This window comes from Sarcophilus harrisii, chromosome 6 (assembly GCF_902635505.1).
Source record: "Sarcophilus harrisii chromosome 6, mSarHar1.11, whole genome shotgun sequence".
NCBI classification, from domain to species: Eukaryota; Metazoa; Chordata; class Mammalia; order Dasyuromorphia; family Dasyuridae; genus Sarcophilus; species Sarcophilus harrisii.
The window spans coordinates 182,215,693-182,231,794 of record NC_045431.1 but is presented as its reverse complement, the minus strand read 5'-3'; the positions used below and the strand labels follow the sequence as shown (position 1 = coordinate 182,231,794).

The following is a 16,102-nucleotide window of genomic DNA, read 5'->3' as shown; positions in this document are numbered from 1 at the left end:
TTTAGATATATCATCTTTCAGACCCTTGGGAAAGAATTGTTGTTGAGTCATTATCACACTTTTTCAGTAGCAATGGTAATATTGATTTGATCACTATTCTTAGAGCAAGAGGTGGAAAGGTATTGGGGGAAACTGAGGGAAGGAAAGGGACTCAGCAAGGAACGTGACAAGATGCTTACATGAACTCTGTGGCTGTCTGACCCCATTTGGGGTTTTCTTTGCAAAGAGACTGGAGTGATTTGTCATTTCCTTCTCCAGCTCCATTTTATGGATGAGGCAAATTGGGTAAAGTGACTTGCCCATGTCATATGCCTAGTGAATATCTGGGGCTGGATTTGAACTCAGGAGGATGAGTCTTTGTGATCTTGCACTGTACTCATTATACCACCTAGCTGCACCATGAAAGAAATTTTCTCCTCGAAATTTGGGTGAAAAATAATTATTCAAGAATTATGTTCCTATAGCCAGTTCTCCAAACAGAAAGTCCAGGCTCCATAATGTGTTTGCTTGCCCAGTTTTGGTCTTTGTCATGATGTGTTGTAATTGCAAGAATAAAGTCTATTGAGGAGCATTTTTGGCTCTGTCAGGACTTCACCCTTAAGGTGATGAGTGCCCATAAAAGCATTTTCTGGCCTCTTCCCTGACCAACAGCACCATTAACTGTACAAAGAACCCACACAGTTTTATTTTTAGTCTTTCTAACAACTCCACCCCTCTCAGGAACATTTGGAAAAGACAGTAAACTTAAGAGGCTGAGGAGTGGGGGTGAGCTTGGGGGCTGGGGTTTTATCTCTACTTAATTCTGACCCGGTCACTTGTTTTTAACACCAAGGGTTACGATCCTCTCATTTTCCTTGATTTCTTCTCAGTATCTTTCTGCCAATAAAAACTTCAAAAGGAGATGAGATCCATTATCTCTATTGGTTCAGCCTAAGACCTTGTTCAGCCTGGACCACTATACTACACTGGATTCTCCTATAAGTTTCTCTTTGCTCTTCTATGAATGCTCAGGATAATTGAAGTGGAGAGTAGGGCAGTAGGCAGTCTATGTAACTATTCTAGCCAATTTTAAGGATAATAATAACACATTACATTTAGGAGATACTTTATGAATACACAGCCCTATATGGGTCTGATTTCATTTGAATTTATAATCAGTGCCTTTACTTTTAACAAGGATTAATGATTCCTTTTTTTTCAGATAGGACTGATGTTAAAGGTGGTAAATATACTCGGTTCTCACTTTTAAGTCCAATTTTTTAATAATAATATGTACCAATATAAGCTGGTTTTTAAGCTAAGGACTGTTATTGAAGGGTAAGTAGTCCCTTGTGAGACCTATCTGAGTCAGTCCTAGGATTTTTTCAGAGGAGAAAAATCTGTCACTGAAATGGAAGTGGAAAGCCAGTTATAGGAGTGGCACTTTGGATCTGGATCAGGAAGTGAGATACAGGAAATATTGGGATACTGAATGTCTGATTCACCTCACATACCCAAAGCTCTGGCTTTCTGTAGTAGCTCTGTATATTCTCTATTCCTGCGTTCTTCTATTAAATAATGGCCATCAACTGGCTCCACCATCATCTGTTGATCCAATAATTCTAATAATACCTTGGATTTAGAAAAACACCTTTCCCACTCCAAACATGCTGTCGTTCTACAAGTTCATCAGTCAGGTATTTCTCAAGCATTTCTAGACTAGTAATTAAGGGGCAGGAAAGTGGTACAGTGGATAGTGCTGGGCTTGGAGTCAGAAAGGCTAACCTTTCTGAGTTCAAATCTGACCTTAAGAGAGTAACTAGTTGGGTGACCCTAGGCAAGTCACTTAATGGTTCCTCATCTTTGAAATGGCAAACTACTCCAGTATCTTTGCCAGAAAAACCCCAGATGGCATCATGAAGAACCAGACATAATTGAAACCACTGAATAACCACAACTAAATACTTCCTTACTAATTGATATAAAACTTATTTTGGAGTTGCAAACACTATTTTATAGTATACTGTTGGGTTCATGATGGACGTGACTATGGAGGAAGGGAACAATATGTAAGATTAAAGTTGAACAATTAATTGTGTTCCAGTAACAGTAATAATATTGATTTGATCACTGTTATTAGAGCAAGAGGTGGAAATATATTAGAGGGAAGAGATTGAGGAAAGGAGAGGAATTCAGTAGGAAATATGGGAAAAATACTTGGATGAGCCCTTTAGTTTAATGGCCTGCAAGAAGGAAGGTCCAGGGCTGGCTATATATAATGAATTAGATGTGCTTACACAAAGTAGAATGTATTAACATTCCAAGGAGAGAAGGTCTTTGAAGGTTTGGGTCATAGAGTTAGCCCCCTTAGCTCTGGTTAATTGAAATGACCCATATCTTTAGAAATTATTAGCCTGGAACCCTTGTTTTCAAAAGCCATTCACACTTTTTTTTTAAATGTCTGTCATGAATACTAAACTGAACCCAAATAACACTTTAATAGTTATCTAGCTTTTCCCCCCAGAAAAGTGAATGTTTGTTTGGATGCCTCCTTGATGAGAGCTATTATTAATTTTTGTCCTTGTGTTTCCAGAGCCCAGAATATTAAGTCTTGTTTAGATTAGTTTGTCTTGGATAATCCCAAATAAGAAATAATTGAAAAAATTTAAGAAGGAAGGAAGGAAGGAAGAAAAGGGAGGGAAAGAAGGAAGAAAGAGAGGAAGAAATTTGGAGTAGGAGAAAGCAGATATTTCATTGAATCCAAACCCCGTATATAGAACTTTACTTACTATAGTTCTTTGAGATAAAGAACACCATTGTAATTATTGCATTTTACGGTGTTACCACTGACATATAATAACTTCAAGCTCTTTCTGTGACCCAAAGTGGTTCCTGAGTATAAAGGTCATTCTGGTTTGCTTAGGCATTCTCGGTTACCATAGATTTAATTTGATTATACCAGTTCTTGGCATTGTGTAGCTTTTTTATGTTGTAATTAAAGAGCCCTGTGGTTCAGTGGAAAGAGATCTGGATTTAGAGTTAGCAAACATTGGTTTAATTCTTGATTCAATTGCAGCCCTGGGCCTGTGAGCAAAGAACTTTATCACTCTTGGCTTTGAGCTTATCTGTAAATTGAAGGTTAGAATTGTGTGGTAATATACCCAATATTGAAAATCCCAATAAATCTAAAACATAAAATATCTCATCCCACCATTTCCTTTGGAAGTTGTTTTGTTTCCTCCTTCAGCTCTTTGCATTGTTTTTAACAAGAATTAATTGGCGATTTTCTTACAAGTGATAGTGTAGCAAAGTCATTGTTCATACTTTCAGAGCACTTTACTCTGAGTCAAAATTTTTTCTCTATCCGTTATCTTTTCCGAACCATCCAGTAACCTTTTAAAATTGGCAGGACAGTGATTATTTCCCTCGATTTTACAGGGAGGGAAAGTAAGAACTAAAAAGAGTGGTTTTTCTTGGTTAAAAAAAAATGGAACCTGGCCTAGAATCCTAGGCCTCCTGATTTCTAATTCATTGTTATATCTATTTTAGCCAGTTTTATTCTTTATGAGCTACTTCATTTTTTTAAGCTATAAGTCTTCCTTGATTATTACATTTTTGGAGATATTCTTGGTTATCACATTGTTCAGGATATTCATTTCAAGGATTATTGATGCAGGATTCTACCTCAACTAATGATAATCACAAGAATTCTACTAATTTCTCCAGCACTTTCAGGTTTACTTATAGCCACCCCAAAAGGTAGGCAGTTCAAGTATCATTATTCACTTTTTAAAAATGACCAAAACTTCTTAAAAGAAGGGAAGTAACTTAAGGTCAGTTACAAAAATCAGTAAATGGGAAGATCTCTATACAAATCTAGCTCTCCTGATTTTGAGGCCAGAACTGCCAGTGTGGAATTGAATAAGTCCTTTAACTGAGTTTACATTTCTGTGTTCCTTGCTTTTTCACAAGATAGTTGTTTGGAACTAATTTGATCATGTCCGTAAAGTGCTTTGTAAACTGTGAATTGCTATAGAAATTTGAACTGCTTATAAATCTGTTCAAGGAAACAACATCCAGAAGGTTTCTTTAAAAAAAAATATTTCCAATTTCAAGTACATTTTTAGTTTTTGAAGAATTGGGGTTGAGAATATCTCTAATTTTTTAGATTAGTGTCATTTTAGTTTCCAACATCCAACACTCCAGATTTGGGAAATAAGTATTCAAAACAAGGCTAAGTTCATCATTCAATTCAGCAACATTTTAAATATTTACTTACACATGTAGGACACTGAAGGTGATGACACTATAAAACTTGTTTTCCCTCCCGTGGAATATCCAGAGTAGTGGAGGGACAACATAACATAATATTTTATATTTTTTTCAAGGATGTAGATGCTCTTCATGGTAGTTTATTTTAACTGATCTACTTTGCTCTTTCTTGAAAGATTATGATTCAGATGCAATGAGCAGCTCGTATGAATCATATGATGAAGAAGAAGAAGATGGGAAAGGGAAGAAGACGAGACATCAGTGGCCATCTGATGAAGCCTCCATGGATCTTGTGAAAGATGCCAAAATCTGTGCTTTTCTCTTAAGAAAGAAACGGTTCGGACAGTGGACCAAGCTGCTTTGCGTCATCAAAGACACCAAACTACTGGTAAAACTTTTTGAGTACATAGTTTTAAGTAAAATCTACCTGCATATATAGCCAACTTCTGGTGCATGTTCAGAATCAATATTCCCTTTGGGAAAGGGAGGGAAACCAAAGTGCTAAGATATTGAATGCCTTCCTGACAGCTGCTTGTCAAACTAGTAAGCCTAGAAAGTTATGTGTAAATTGAATTTTTACTTATTGAATTACAGTTTAAATTAAATTTGACTCAGTTTGATTCAACAAACATTAAGAACTGACTGGATTACAAAGTATGGATATAAATCATACTTTTGTACTAGAATTGAAAAGGCTTTCTAGTTTAATTTCTTATACTTATTAGATATTCTCTTCCTCTTTCAGTGCCTTGATTTCCTCATCTGTAAAATTGGAATGCTAATATTTGGGCTTCTTCCAACACAAAAATTATTATGAGGAAAGTGTTCTATAAATCTTGAAGTGTTACATAAATTTCATTTATTGTCATCTACTCTGGTCCTTTCATTTTGCAGATGAGTAAATGGCGCTAAAAGACTTGAAGTGAATAACCTGAAGTGGAAGGAATAGAATTTTAAGATTTTAAGATTCTTGGTTACCATCCTCACCCTCCCTGTAGTTTCCTTCTTTGAGGTGTGCTTATTATTTATAGGAAAAAGAAAAGAATCCTTTTGCAAATCTAATACTCATGCCCTGTGGTATCAGTTATAAATCTGCCTTTTAAAAAATATTAGGTATGTGATATGTGAGGGTATACTTCTCAGATCATTGTGGTTCTTTATGGCACTAGTCTTTAAATACCATTCATCTTTTCCCAAATGCCCTTGGTTTAGGAGTATTTATATTTTGCTGTCAATATGATCTTACTGTTCCAAACCAGCATGATTCAGCCACATATTGTTGCCAAATCTAATGGCCTTTGGCAGTACACATCCCTCTTAACCTTTTTTCTGACATTTTTTGCCATGGACCATTCTCTTTTTGATATTTTCTTCTCCTTTACTTTCTGAAACACTGTACTATTGGTCATGTTTGTCTTACTATCTTTTAGGCTTGTTGTCTTTGCTCATTCACTAAGTTTAGGTGACCTCCCAAGTTTTCCCTTTGTTCTTTTTTCTCTTTTTTTCAATTTCCTACTTTGATGAATTCCTCAGTGATTCAATTATCACTTCTCTGTAAATGACAACCAAATTTATAGCTTCACCTTAGCCTCCCTTCTACAATAAGTCATTATTTCTAATGCTACATGGCTCCAGTGGGGTTCTCTATTCATACCAGAAATTCAACATATCCAAAATCAAACAACTTGTCTTCTCCTTTATGACCCCCAAACTCCTCACTTTCACAGAATCTCAGAATTTTAATGGACTTTGGAGGCCATGATGTACATGAATAAGAGTGTCTTCTATGCTTTAGACAAGAAATTGTCATCTAACCTTTACCTGAAGAACTTTTGTGAGGTGGAACCCATGGCTTTATGAGATGATCTTATGCATAAATCCTGTTATTAGAGAAAAAAAATCTCACATTTTGAACCTAAATTTGTGTTGTGTCTCTGAAGCTTCCTTCAGGTGCTTTCAAGTCCCTAAATTTGAAGAGCATATAACTTTTCCCTCACTTTTCCCACTCCAATGGAGAGCAAGGACTGATTCATTCTTTTCTGTATGTCCCCAACACTTAGCATTATTCCTGAATCAGAGTAAGTAATTAATACTTATCAAATAGAATGATTACAAGTTCCAGATCTTGAGCAGATTGGAAAAGGGACTCCAAATTCAGTGATTGTAGGGACTAGTCACTTCATGTTTCCCTTTTCACTATGGTACATGTTTTTTCATGCAAGTAGTATTGCTGTAAGCTATTTTTTCCCTTTTTTTCCTTCAAGATTAAGGTTTATCTTTTCCAAGTTTAGAGGCACAGGAGCTAATTGTTGGTCTGATCTCAATACTAATTTTCACGAGAGCTTTGATTTATTCCACTTGCAATATGGGCCACTTTGTTTCTCTCTAGGCAAATTCACCTTCCCAGGGGCCCACCCTATTAATCCTTAATTAATTATAGACACTCAATTGACAAAACCCAGTGCAGCTCAAAATTGCTGAGTTCAAGAGATCTGCCAGCCTTAGCCTTTCCATTATCACGTGATACCATGTCTGGTTATTTTTTCTTTTCTTTTACTTCTTATTGACATCTTTTGTTGATCTACATTTCTGAATATATCTCTTCTCCTTCTTCAATTTAATGAGCTACCTCCTTGCAACAACAATTTTTTTTCTTAATGAGGGGAAAAATGTACTTCAAAAAACCAACCAAGCCATCAACTGCATCTGACAGTATATGCAATGTACCATGACCACAGTCCCCCACTTCTGCAAGGGAAGTAATGCATGACATTTTAACAAGCCTAAAATTGAACTTTTTAGTTCCCTTCTGAACTGAGCCATGGTATTCTTCTATGCCAGGCTATGCAAGTAGGGCATGAAGGGCCTGGAGGTTTTGAAGGGGAAAAAGATCTGAAGAGAAATTCCTTTCTGCTTTTGAAACCTAAATGCTGAGTTTTCTAGATTTAAGTAGAAAGTCAGGGAGAGGGGAGAGAATAAAAAATGAAGGCTCAAACAGCAGTGGGAAGGGAAACCTATGTGGTTTGCTCAGAACACTTTAACCTTCAAGGACCCATTTTTCTATAATATCATGGCAAAATTCTTTACTCCTACTTTTTGAAGGAAAAGCATTAGAAAAATGCAATTTTTCAATTTAACAGATGAAGAAATTAAAGAGTTATACTGATTTTTTTTTTCCTGATCCTATTGATAGCCAATGGCAGAGCCAGACTCAGTTGCAAGTTTTCAGGCTCCAAGGCCTCTTCCACACAGTATGCAGAAGAAAGCACAGGGAGAACTACCCAAATAAACTGATAGTCCATAGACTACCTGTGATTTTTCTTGGGCTTCTTCTGAAATAAGCCAGAGGTTGAACTGCTGCATTATAGTATCATAAAATAATCCTTTGCATTTGTTTTCCTTTGTGTTTTGAAATTTTTCCCAAGAATCATCTCAACAAAACATAATGGATGATTTTATTAATATCCTGATTATCAACTGGAAAGTTGCTCAAGACCATGTGATCCATCCCTTCCTTTTACAGGCAAGAAAACAATGGCCAGAAAAGAGTCATTTTACAGTATGGCAAAGAATCAACTGTTCTTTCTCAACTTTTTAGTCTTCATTATGATACACTTAAAAAATGTGATGCTAAATTTGTAATGAAGACATTGCTTTTTTTTTTTTAATTGTTTTTTCTTCAGTTTTTTGAAGCAATGAGGATGCATATTTTTGCCACATGTGTGGCCTGAATTGCTCCCAAAGTTAGTTTCTGCCAGTATGATGCCATGGGAATTTATAAAAATAAATAGTAAAAAGGAAACTGGGGGGAGGGCTGGCAAAACTTAACTAATGTGTTCTCAGTTCATGTACGATTTGTTGTCTGAATAACTGCTCTCTGAGGCTTAATTATATACATGCTTTAAAATTTCTCATCAATTAAAAATCAAAATTAAATGTAATTCAAATGGGATGTTTTAAAAATGCATCCAGATATCGAGTTTAAATACATCAGCTATAATTATTTTGTGCTGCAAACATGAAAATTTGTATTTATATTGACACATACCTATTAATTGCTACACTTTTATAATTTATAAAAAAAAATGGATTAGCCTAATTTTCCTCTTTCATGAACTGGGGGTTCCACTACTCATGACCACTTTTTGCTGAGAAATTTATACATGAAATATATATATATATACATACATATATATATATTATATATATATATATATATGTATGTATATATATATATATACATACATACATACATACATATAGGTATACAAGTCTAACATTTACTGATGATAATAAATTATAATTTCATGACCTCTCAAATAAAATTACAAGATCCCATCTAGGATTGCAAACCACAGTTGAAGAATCTAGGATCTAGATAATTTCTCAGGGTCCTTTCTAGTTTTCTATGGTCATATATTTTAAGATTCCTTCCATTTCTAACATTGTTCTGGGTATGAAGAGCTCTTCCAGCTCTAATGTTTTTCTCGTATTTCTAAAATTCTATGTTCTAGATCCAGCTCTTCTATCTAGATTCTTTATAGTGTTTTATAATTGTTTGGGAATAAGTTGCATTTTCTTAACTTTTCTCTGGATAATATTCCTTTTCCCCTTCTGTTTCTAGTTCATTCTTATATTTACCAAAAAGTGTTTAAGCTTGGAAAGACACCTATCTAATAAAAGTTAATGAATGTGTGTCATTCTATATTTTTTTAAAGGAAAAGCCCCATGAATTATTAAAAAAAATTAAATAAAAAAAAATCTAGATTTTTATGACTATATGAGTCAAGAGTAATAAAAAACCTTTTGGATCCTTAAGAGAAAATAAAACACAATTATTTAGGAAGATAAATGGAATAAATAAATTTTCAATAAAATGGAAGACTAAGGAAAAGAAGTTTGAAGCCGTATCAGTCTTAACTACTTTGATGGTGAATCTGTTGGTCTAGCCAAATTATTTTTTTTGGTACCAGAAAATGTTTATTGAAAGTGTAAATGTGCATAGTTTTGGAATTGGAGAGAAGTGTTAATTTGATCCCCTGCTTAAATGAAGTATACAGATGATTTATAGACATTTCTATAGCTTATGTGTAGATATTGCCAATTTTCCTTGGGCCATTGGCATTCTACTCAGTCAGGTGCCAGTCAAAGATACCATGCAGAAATCCTCTTCTTGCTCCTTCTGTGGATCCATTGTGCAAAAATATGGAGAAGAAGTTTGGTGGCTTGTAGCTGAGCCAAATAAAACTTATCTGGAGCCTGAGAAAGAAGGGTTTCTTGGTCTCCAGTCACATTTGAGATCACTGAAGAATAGTGCTCTGAATAATCTCCCTCAAACCATGGATTGCTAAATATAGCAAATTCCAGAAATGGCGCTAAGATATTCGGTAGGTATGGTATCATTAAATTATGATATCTGATATATTTTGTATTGATGAATCTACATGGAAATGGACTATTTTTTTGTCATGTTGGTGATATCTTCTCACCATCTATTGAGAAAATTGTAAGATCTCAGAGTTAAGAGACCTCAGAGTTCAACTAATCCAACTTATTCCTGAACTGGCATTCCTTCTGTGATGTCCCTGTTATGTGTTCTGTTTCACATGATTGTTTTGCTACCTCTCCTTTTCTGTTATGTTTTCTACCCTTCTTGTCTTCCCTCTCAAAAAAAAACCCTAATCCCCCAATATTACCCTTCTTTAAAATAAACTTAAGCGTCTTTTGCTACTTTTGTCAATTATATTCACCAGTATAAAGCACTTGCTTTGTATCAGACACATCTTGATAATAGGTAATATATATATATAGCACTTAGTATGTATCAGATACTGTGCTAAACACTTTACAAATTATTATTTGATTTGATCCTCATAACAATTTTGGAGTCAGGTGCTATTATTTTCTGCATTTTACAGGTAAGGAAACTGAGGCAATCAGGGATAAAGAGTCACATAACTAGTAAGTCTCTGAGGTTTGAACCCAAGTCTTGCTGACTTCAATCTCACGACTCTCTCCAACATGCTACACAGATAAATTAAATGATGGGAAAGCAGAAACAGAGACACTATTCCTTCTTCTGCCTTCTTAAAATTAATCAGAATTATTGTCATTTTTTCCTGCTCATAATTATTTAGGTAACATTTTAAGGTTTAAAAAATGATCTAAACATGTTAATTCATTTGATCCTCACAACATTTTTGCTGTGAGGTAGGTGCTATCATTATTCCCATTTTATAGATGAGGGAACTGAGACTGAGAAATTAAGCGAATTGATCAAGACCAAATAGCTAGTAAATGCCCGAGTAAAGATTTGAACTCCCATATTCCTTACTCCAATTTATTAATATTAATGTTATTATTGTTGTTCTTGTTTTTATTGTTATTATTTTGGACTGGACTTGTGATTTCAGTGGTATAAGGAACCTTGCAATGAGACAACTTCTCCTACCAAAGCAAGTAATCATCTCCTTTGAAACACATATTCTTAGAAAGTATCCAAATTGCTTTGTCCAAGATTCACATAGCCAGAAAATTTTAGTTAGAGATGGTGCTTGAACCCAGGACCTCTTTAATTTAAAGCTTACTCTCTATCCACTACACCAGTGATGTGAAACACAAATAGAAATAGATCCCCATAGGAAACTTAGAAAACCACAGACAACATTGTCTATGTTGTATTGTATTTTTATTTATTTTGTTAAACATTTCATAATTACATTTTAATTTGGTTCTCATAGCATAAGGGACTTGGGTGTGTACATTCCATTTGACACCATGCTCTGTTAAGTTATATCAAGTCTAAATACATTATCCTTGTCTGTGTCTTTGCTTAATAGGAACAAACATCACCAGATCTAGCCGTGTGACTTCTAGGATCATGGGATTTGGAGTTGGAAAGAGCTTTAGAAATCAGCTAGTCCAACAAACTCCCTTTACAAAGGAATGAAATTGAAGCCCAGAGCATTTAAGCTACTTTCTGTGGCTCATAAAGATGTAGCTGAGATTGAATCTCTCTATCTTCTGCTACCAAATTCACAGCTCTTTCCACTATGTCAACCTGTCTTGCTTATTATCTATTGGTCCAATTATTCCCCCAAAATGATTTAGTTATTTAAAAAAGAATTTTTAATGTGTCATAAGACTGAATACCTGATGCTCATTAAATTGCTAATCTTTTTTCCAGCATAAGCCTCCACTTTGGATATCCACTCTGCATAATTACCTATCCAGATGCCTTGAGAATTACCTACTCCTCATCCTACTTGGTTTTATCATTTGTTTAACAAATGTTAAGGCCTCACTTTGTATAGGTCTATGTTAGGAACCAGCAGAGTTATAGAGATAAAACATGAGCCCTGACTTTATGGAATCTATAGTCTAATGAGAGAGAAGAAATAAAAGCATAACTGAAAAATACAACACTGAATAGTACATAGAGAGTGGAACAGAGGGAAAAGTACTTAACCTAAATTCAGAGGCTCAGAGTTCAAATTTCAGCTCTGTTACTTATTGCCTTTATATCCTCAATCAGTTAATCCTCATGCATTTATTAAACTCCTACTGTGTGCCAGACACCGTGTCTGGCAAATAAAAATAAAGGCAAAAGACAGTCAGCTTCCTTAGGAAATTAACAGTCTAAGGGGACGATAACATGCAGACAAGCCACAGACTGGATAAGCACAAAGGTCAGCGGAAGGAAAGCCCTAGAAGTGAAAGGATGGGAAAGATTTCCTGTAGAAATTGGAGTTAATGTGGTTTCACAAGCTTTTTTAGAAGAATGTTAAAACCCATACTGTATGGTTCTTGTTCAATCTAGTGCTACAAAAGTTCCAAGGACCAGCAACCCCATATGGAACTGCCACTGCATGGGTGCAGCATCACTTATATCCCCAAAGACAGCAAAAAGAAGAAGCATGAGCTGAAAATCACACATCAAGGCACAGATGCCCTTGTCCTGGCTGTTCAGAGCAAAGAACAAGCAGAACAATGGCTTAAGGTAAGATTGTCCTTTCTACTTTGGAATCATTACAATTTTCATGTTCCTTCTATGTATTGTATATTGTAGTTTTATTTAATTTATTCCTCATTTTTTTCTTAATAGTATTTTATTTTTCCAAATATATGTAAAGATATTTTTCCAACAGTCACTTTTTTAAACTTTATGTTCCAAAATTTTTTCTCTACTTTTCCCATCTTCCCCCTCTCTAAGATAGCAAGCAATTCAATATCAGTTAAACATGTACAATCCTTCTAAACATTTCCATATTTGTTATGCAAGAAGAATCAGATGAAAAGGGAAAAAACCATGAGACAAAAAAAAAAAGGTGAACAAATAAACAAAGGCAAAAAACTATGCTTTGATCCACATTCATTCTCCTTAGTTCTTTCTCTGGATGAGGATTTAGTCCTCATTTATACTATGGGTCAGGCTGAGTGCAAAGTGTTGGGGATACAAAAAAAGAAAAACAAAAGATTTTCCTTGTCCTGAAGGTGCTTACAATGTGATGCTTGAACTAAAAAAATAAAGGATAGCCCCTGGACATTTTGAGGGCTGTGTGGGTAATCTTAGAACCTTTAAATAAAAAGCAGATGGTAGACTCTAGTTTTCTTGGGAATCTTTTCTATGGAAGACTTGTGGAAAACCAGGGACCAGAATGGCATAAAATGATACAGGAAGGAGGATAAGGAGAGGATTTCATTTAAAACAATAGAAGGATTACCTCTACTGACCAGTGCAGAAACATTGCTTGGGTCCAGGTCATTGTCATTGATTCTCTCTAATGTTACTTTCTGACTTTGTCAGAGATGTTAACATATGAAGGCATTTGAAAAAATTTCGGTCTATTTTTCTTCCGAACCTTTTCTCCCTTCTTTCCTCCTTCTGCACTTTCTAGTGTATATGTGTTATTCCACCATTCATTCTGTTGGTTCAGACTAAGAAGTAAATCTAAGCAAGACGAAGCTTAAAATGAATCAGGGTGTGAGAAACCAATAATTTCCATTAAAATAAAAGAGAAATGCAGCTAAAACCAGTTATATTTGGAGTTATCCCCTTTTGAAGGTTATCCTGCCAGCTGCCATCAAATATATCAACACTTTTATATTAGGACTAGAAAGACCTTATGTACCATATAGTACATAATATAACATAGTTCATGTGTTTATGCAGCTAATTATTGAACGTACTGATAGAGGAACATGTAATCATAGCTTTAGAGCTAGAAGAGATTTGAGACCATCTGATCCCACCTCCATTTATTTGTGGGTTTTAAAAAAAATTTGTTTATTTATTTATTTAGATAATTGAGTAATTAATCCTTGCCTGGGATTACACAGCTGGCTTAGCATCTTTTTTGTCCACCATATCACACTTCCTCAAGGAATTTTGGGCTTTATTTATTAAATACAAGGTCTGCTAAAGTGATGGGAAATCTGATGTTAGATATGATAATAAGACTTGATTTCAAGAACTAAACAATCTAAAAGCAAGGATAGATGATAAGATGTAGACATAAGAGAGGTCATGGTGTAGTGAAAAGCAATCTGACTTTAGGATGAGGGACACAAGGATTTGAATCATAAGTCAGGATAAGAGTTAGTCAATGAAAATGCATTTACTAAGCCTATATGGCCAAGATCCTATTGTGCGAAACTTGCAATGCACAGTTACAGAAAGGTGAATAGTGAAAGGAGAATAGAGAAATAGAATTCAAGTTTACCTAGAATAGAGAATACATAAAAGACACTAATATGAGATAACAGTAGAAAAGGCAGATCAGAATCACGTTGTAGAAGATATTATGCTGTGATAAATAACATAATTACTCTTGATTTGGGGTAGGAAGTGGGGACTTAAGGAAATTTTTTGGTGGAATTTGCCTGAATATAGACTGCATAAAAAAGAATAGTATGAGATAAGGTTAGGGCAGCTAAGTGGTGCTGCAGTAGATAGACTGCCAGGCTTAGTGTAAGACAGACTTATTTTTCTGAGTTCAAATCTAGTCTCAGATACTTACTAATTGTGTGAATCTAGGTAAGTCTTTTAATCCAGATTGTCTCAGTTTCTTCATCTGTAAACTGAGTTGGAGAAGTCGATGGCCAACTACTTCATTATTTTTGCCAAGAAAACCCCAAAATAGATCATGAGGAATAAAACATGACTGTAATGACTGATCAACAATATGAGATAAGGTTAGAGAAGGCAGGACAGAGACAATCATGGAAAACTTCAATTCTAATGCTGTGATAAAGAGTTTTATAGTTTATTTGAAATAGGTTATAGAGAGCCATAGGAGGTTTTTGAGCAGAAGTATCAGGTTTGTTTAAAAAAAGATTGAATTGAATTAGGATGAATTAGAAAAGGTATACCATGGAGACAGGGATACTAGTTAAGAGAATGTTATGGTCATACATGGTAGGGTATGCCTTTAGCCCTGCTATTAGGGGAAGCTGAGGATGATGGTTTTCTTGAGTTCAGGAATTTTGAGCTACATTTAGAAAAAGGTAATTGGGTATCTCTGATATAATGAGCCCCCAGGAATTGGGGAGGGCACTAGGCAAATGAATGTGGGGAAAATAGCAGAGCAAGTGAATGCTTCCATGCAAATGTTTTGATAGATTAGAATCAGAATGAAGAAAAAGATATACTATAGAGATGGGACAAAAGTGATAGATATTAAGGAGGTAAAAATCAACAGAATATTGTAACAGATTAACCATGAAGACATTTGACCTGAAAGTGGCAAATGTTAAGGGGAATATAGTAAATAAACCAGGAAAGTTATGTTAGAACCAAATTTACAAATATTTCAATGCTTTTATAATAAATTTGAATTTTAATCCAATAAGAACCAATGCAAAAATTGATATCTCATTTGAGAGTAAAGACAATTTTCCTGAAGAAGAGTCAAAGTGACATTATTGCATCATTGAATTTAAAGCAAGAATAGACAATAGAATTATTTTCTTTGGAGGCCCAGAGTAACTTTAGCTCTTAAGCTAAAGCTATGATCCCTATTTTACAAGTGTTAGAGAGCTTATGTGATTTAGTTATTATCAATCTAGTATCAGAAACAGATTTGAACCCAAGTCTTCTTCATTTTAAGGGGAGCATCTCTTTCCTTGATCAAGCTATCTCTGGTGATCAATCCCATCCACTCCCAGGTCTATTCCATTCTTTTAAAATCCACTCCCAGGTCTATTCCATTCTTTTAAAATCCACTCTTTTCCCCCCTAGTTTTTACTCACTCCAATAGCAGCTTGCTGAATATATTAGGCCTTTAAACAAACAACTAACTAATGGAATGTTATTTTATTGGATCATGAAGCTTTGTGACTTAGCTGATGAATAGCATTAACTCAAGGACTTGTAGAGAAAACCTAACAAAAAGCATTGAGACCTTAAATGCTTACCAAGCGAAGAAGTTTTTCTCTTTTTAGCTCCCCAGATGGGAGTTTATTATAGGCCTGAGGCACATTGCTAATTGTAGGATGTCGAACAAATTTCTGAATGAAGTATTAATGGTTCTTAAGAATGTTCTTTTCAGTGTTTTTTAATCCTTCCAAAGAGGGAACAAATTATAATACCATTTTAAGGAGTTTCAGTGAATTTTACCATCCTGTTTAATGTGCAGTTTGAAGGCAGAGAGTTCTCAGTCCTGGAACTCAGTTTCCTCTTTTGTGAGATGAGGGAGCTAGATTAGATGACCTGAGGTCTTCTTCCAGTCCTCCATCTAGGTACTGTTAATATACTAGTATGAAGTGTTTATATTACCAGGCAGCTGGATAGCAGAGGAAATAAGAGTACTAGACTTGGTGGTCAGGAAGTCCTGATAGCTGTACACTCTTC

General features: G+C 35.0%; 1 protein-coding gene across 4 annotated transcripts in view; it reads left to right on the top strand.

Moving 5' to 3' along the window:
* Window positions 1–16,102, top strand: part of AFAP1 (actin filament associated protein 1) — a 222,814-nt gene that overhangs the window by 107,130 nt on the left and 99,582 nt on the right. For all 4 annotated transcript variants that reach the window (XM_003773408.3, XM_031941769.1, XM_031941768.1 and 1 more), the window contains 2 exons: window positions 4,428–4,639; window positions 12,071–12,250. In XM_003773408.3, coding sequence (XP_003773456.1) covers window positions 4,428–4,639; window positions 12,071–12,250 — 392 coding nt within the window. The remainder of the gene's footprint in view (window positions 1–4,427; window positions 4,640–12,070; window positions 12,251–16,102) is intronic.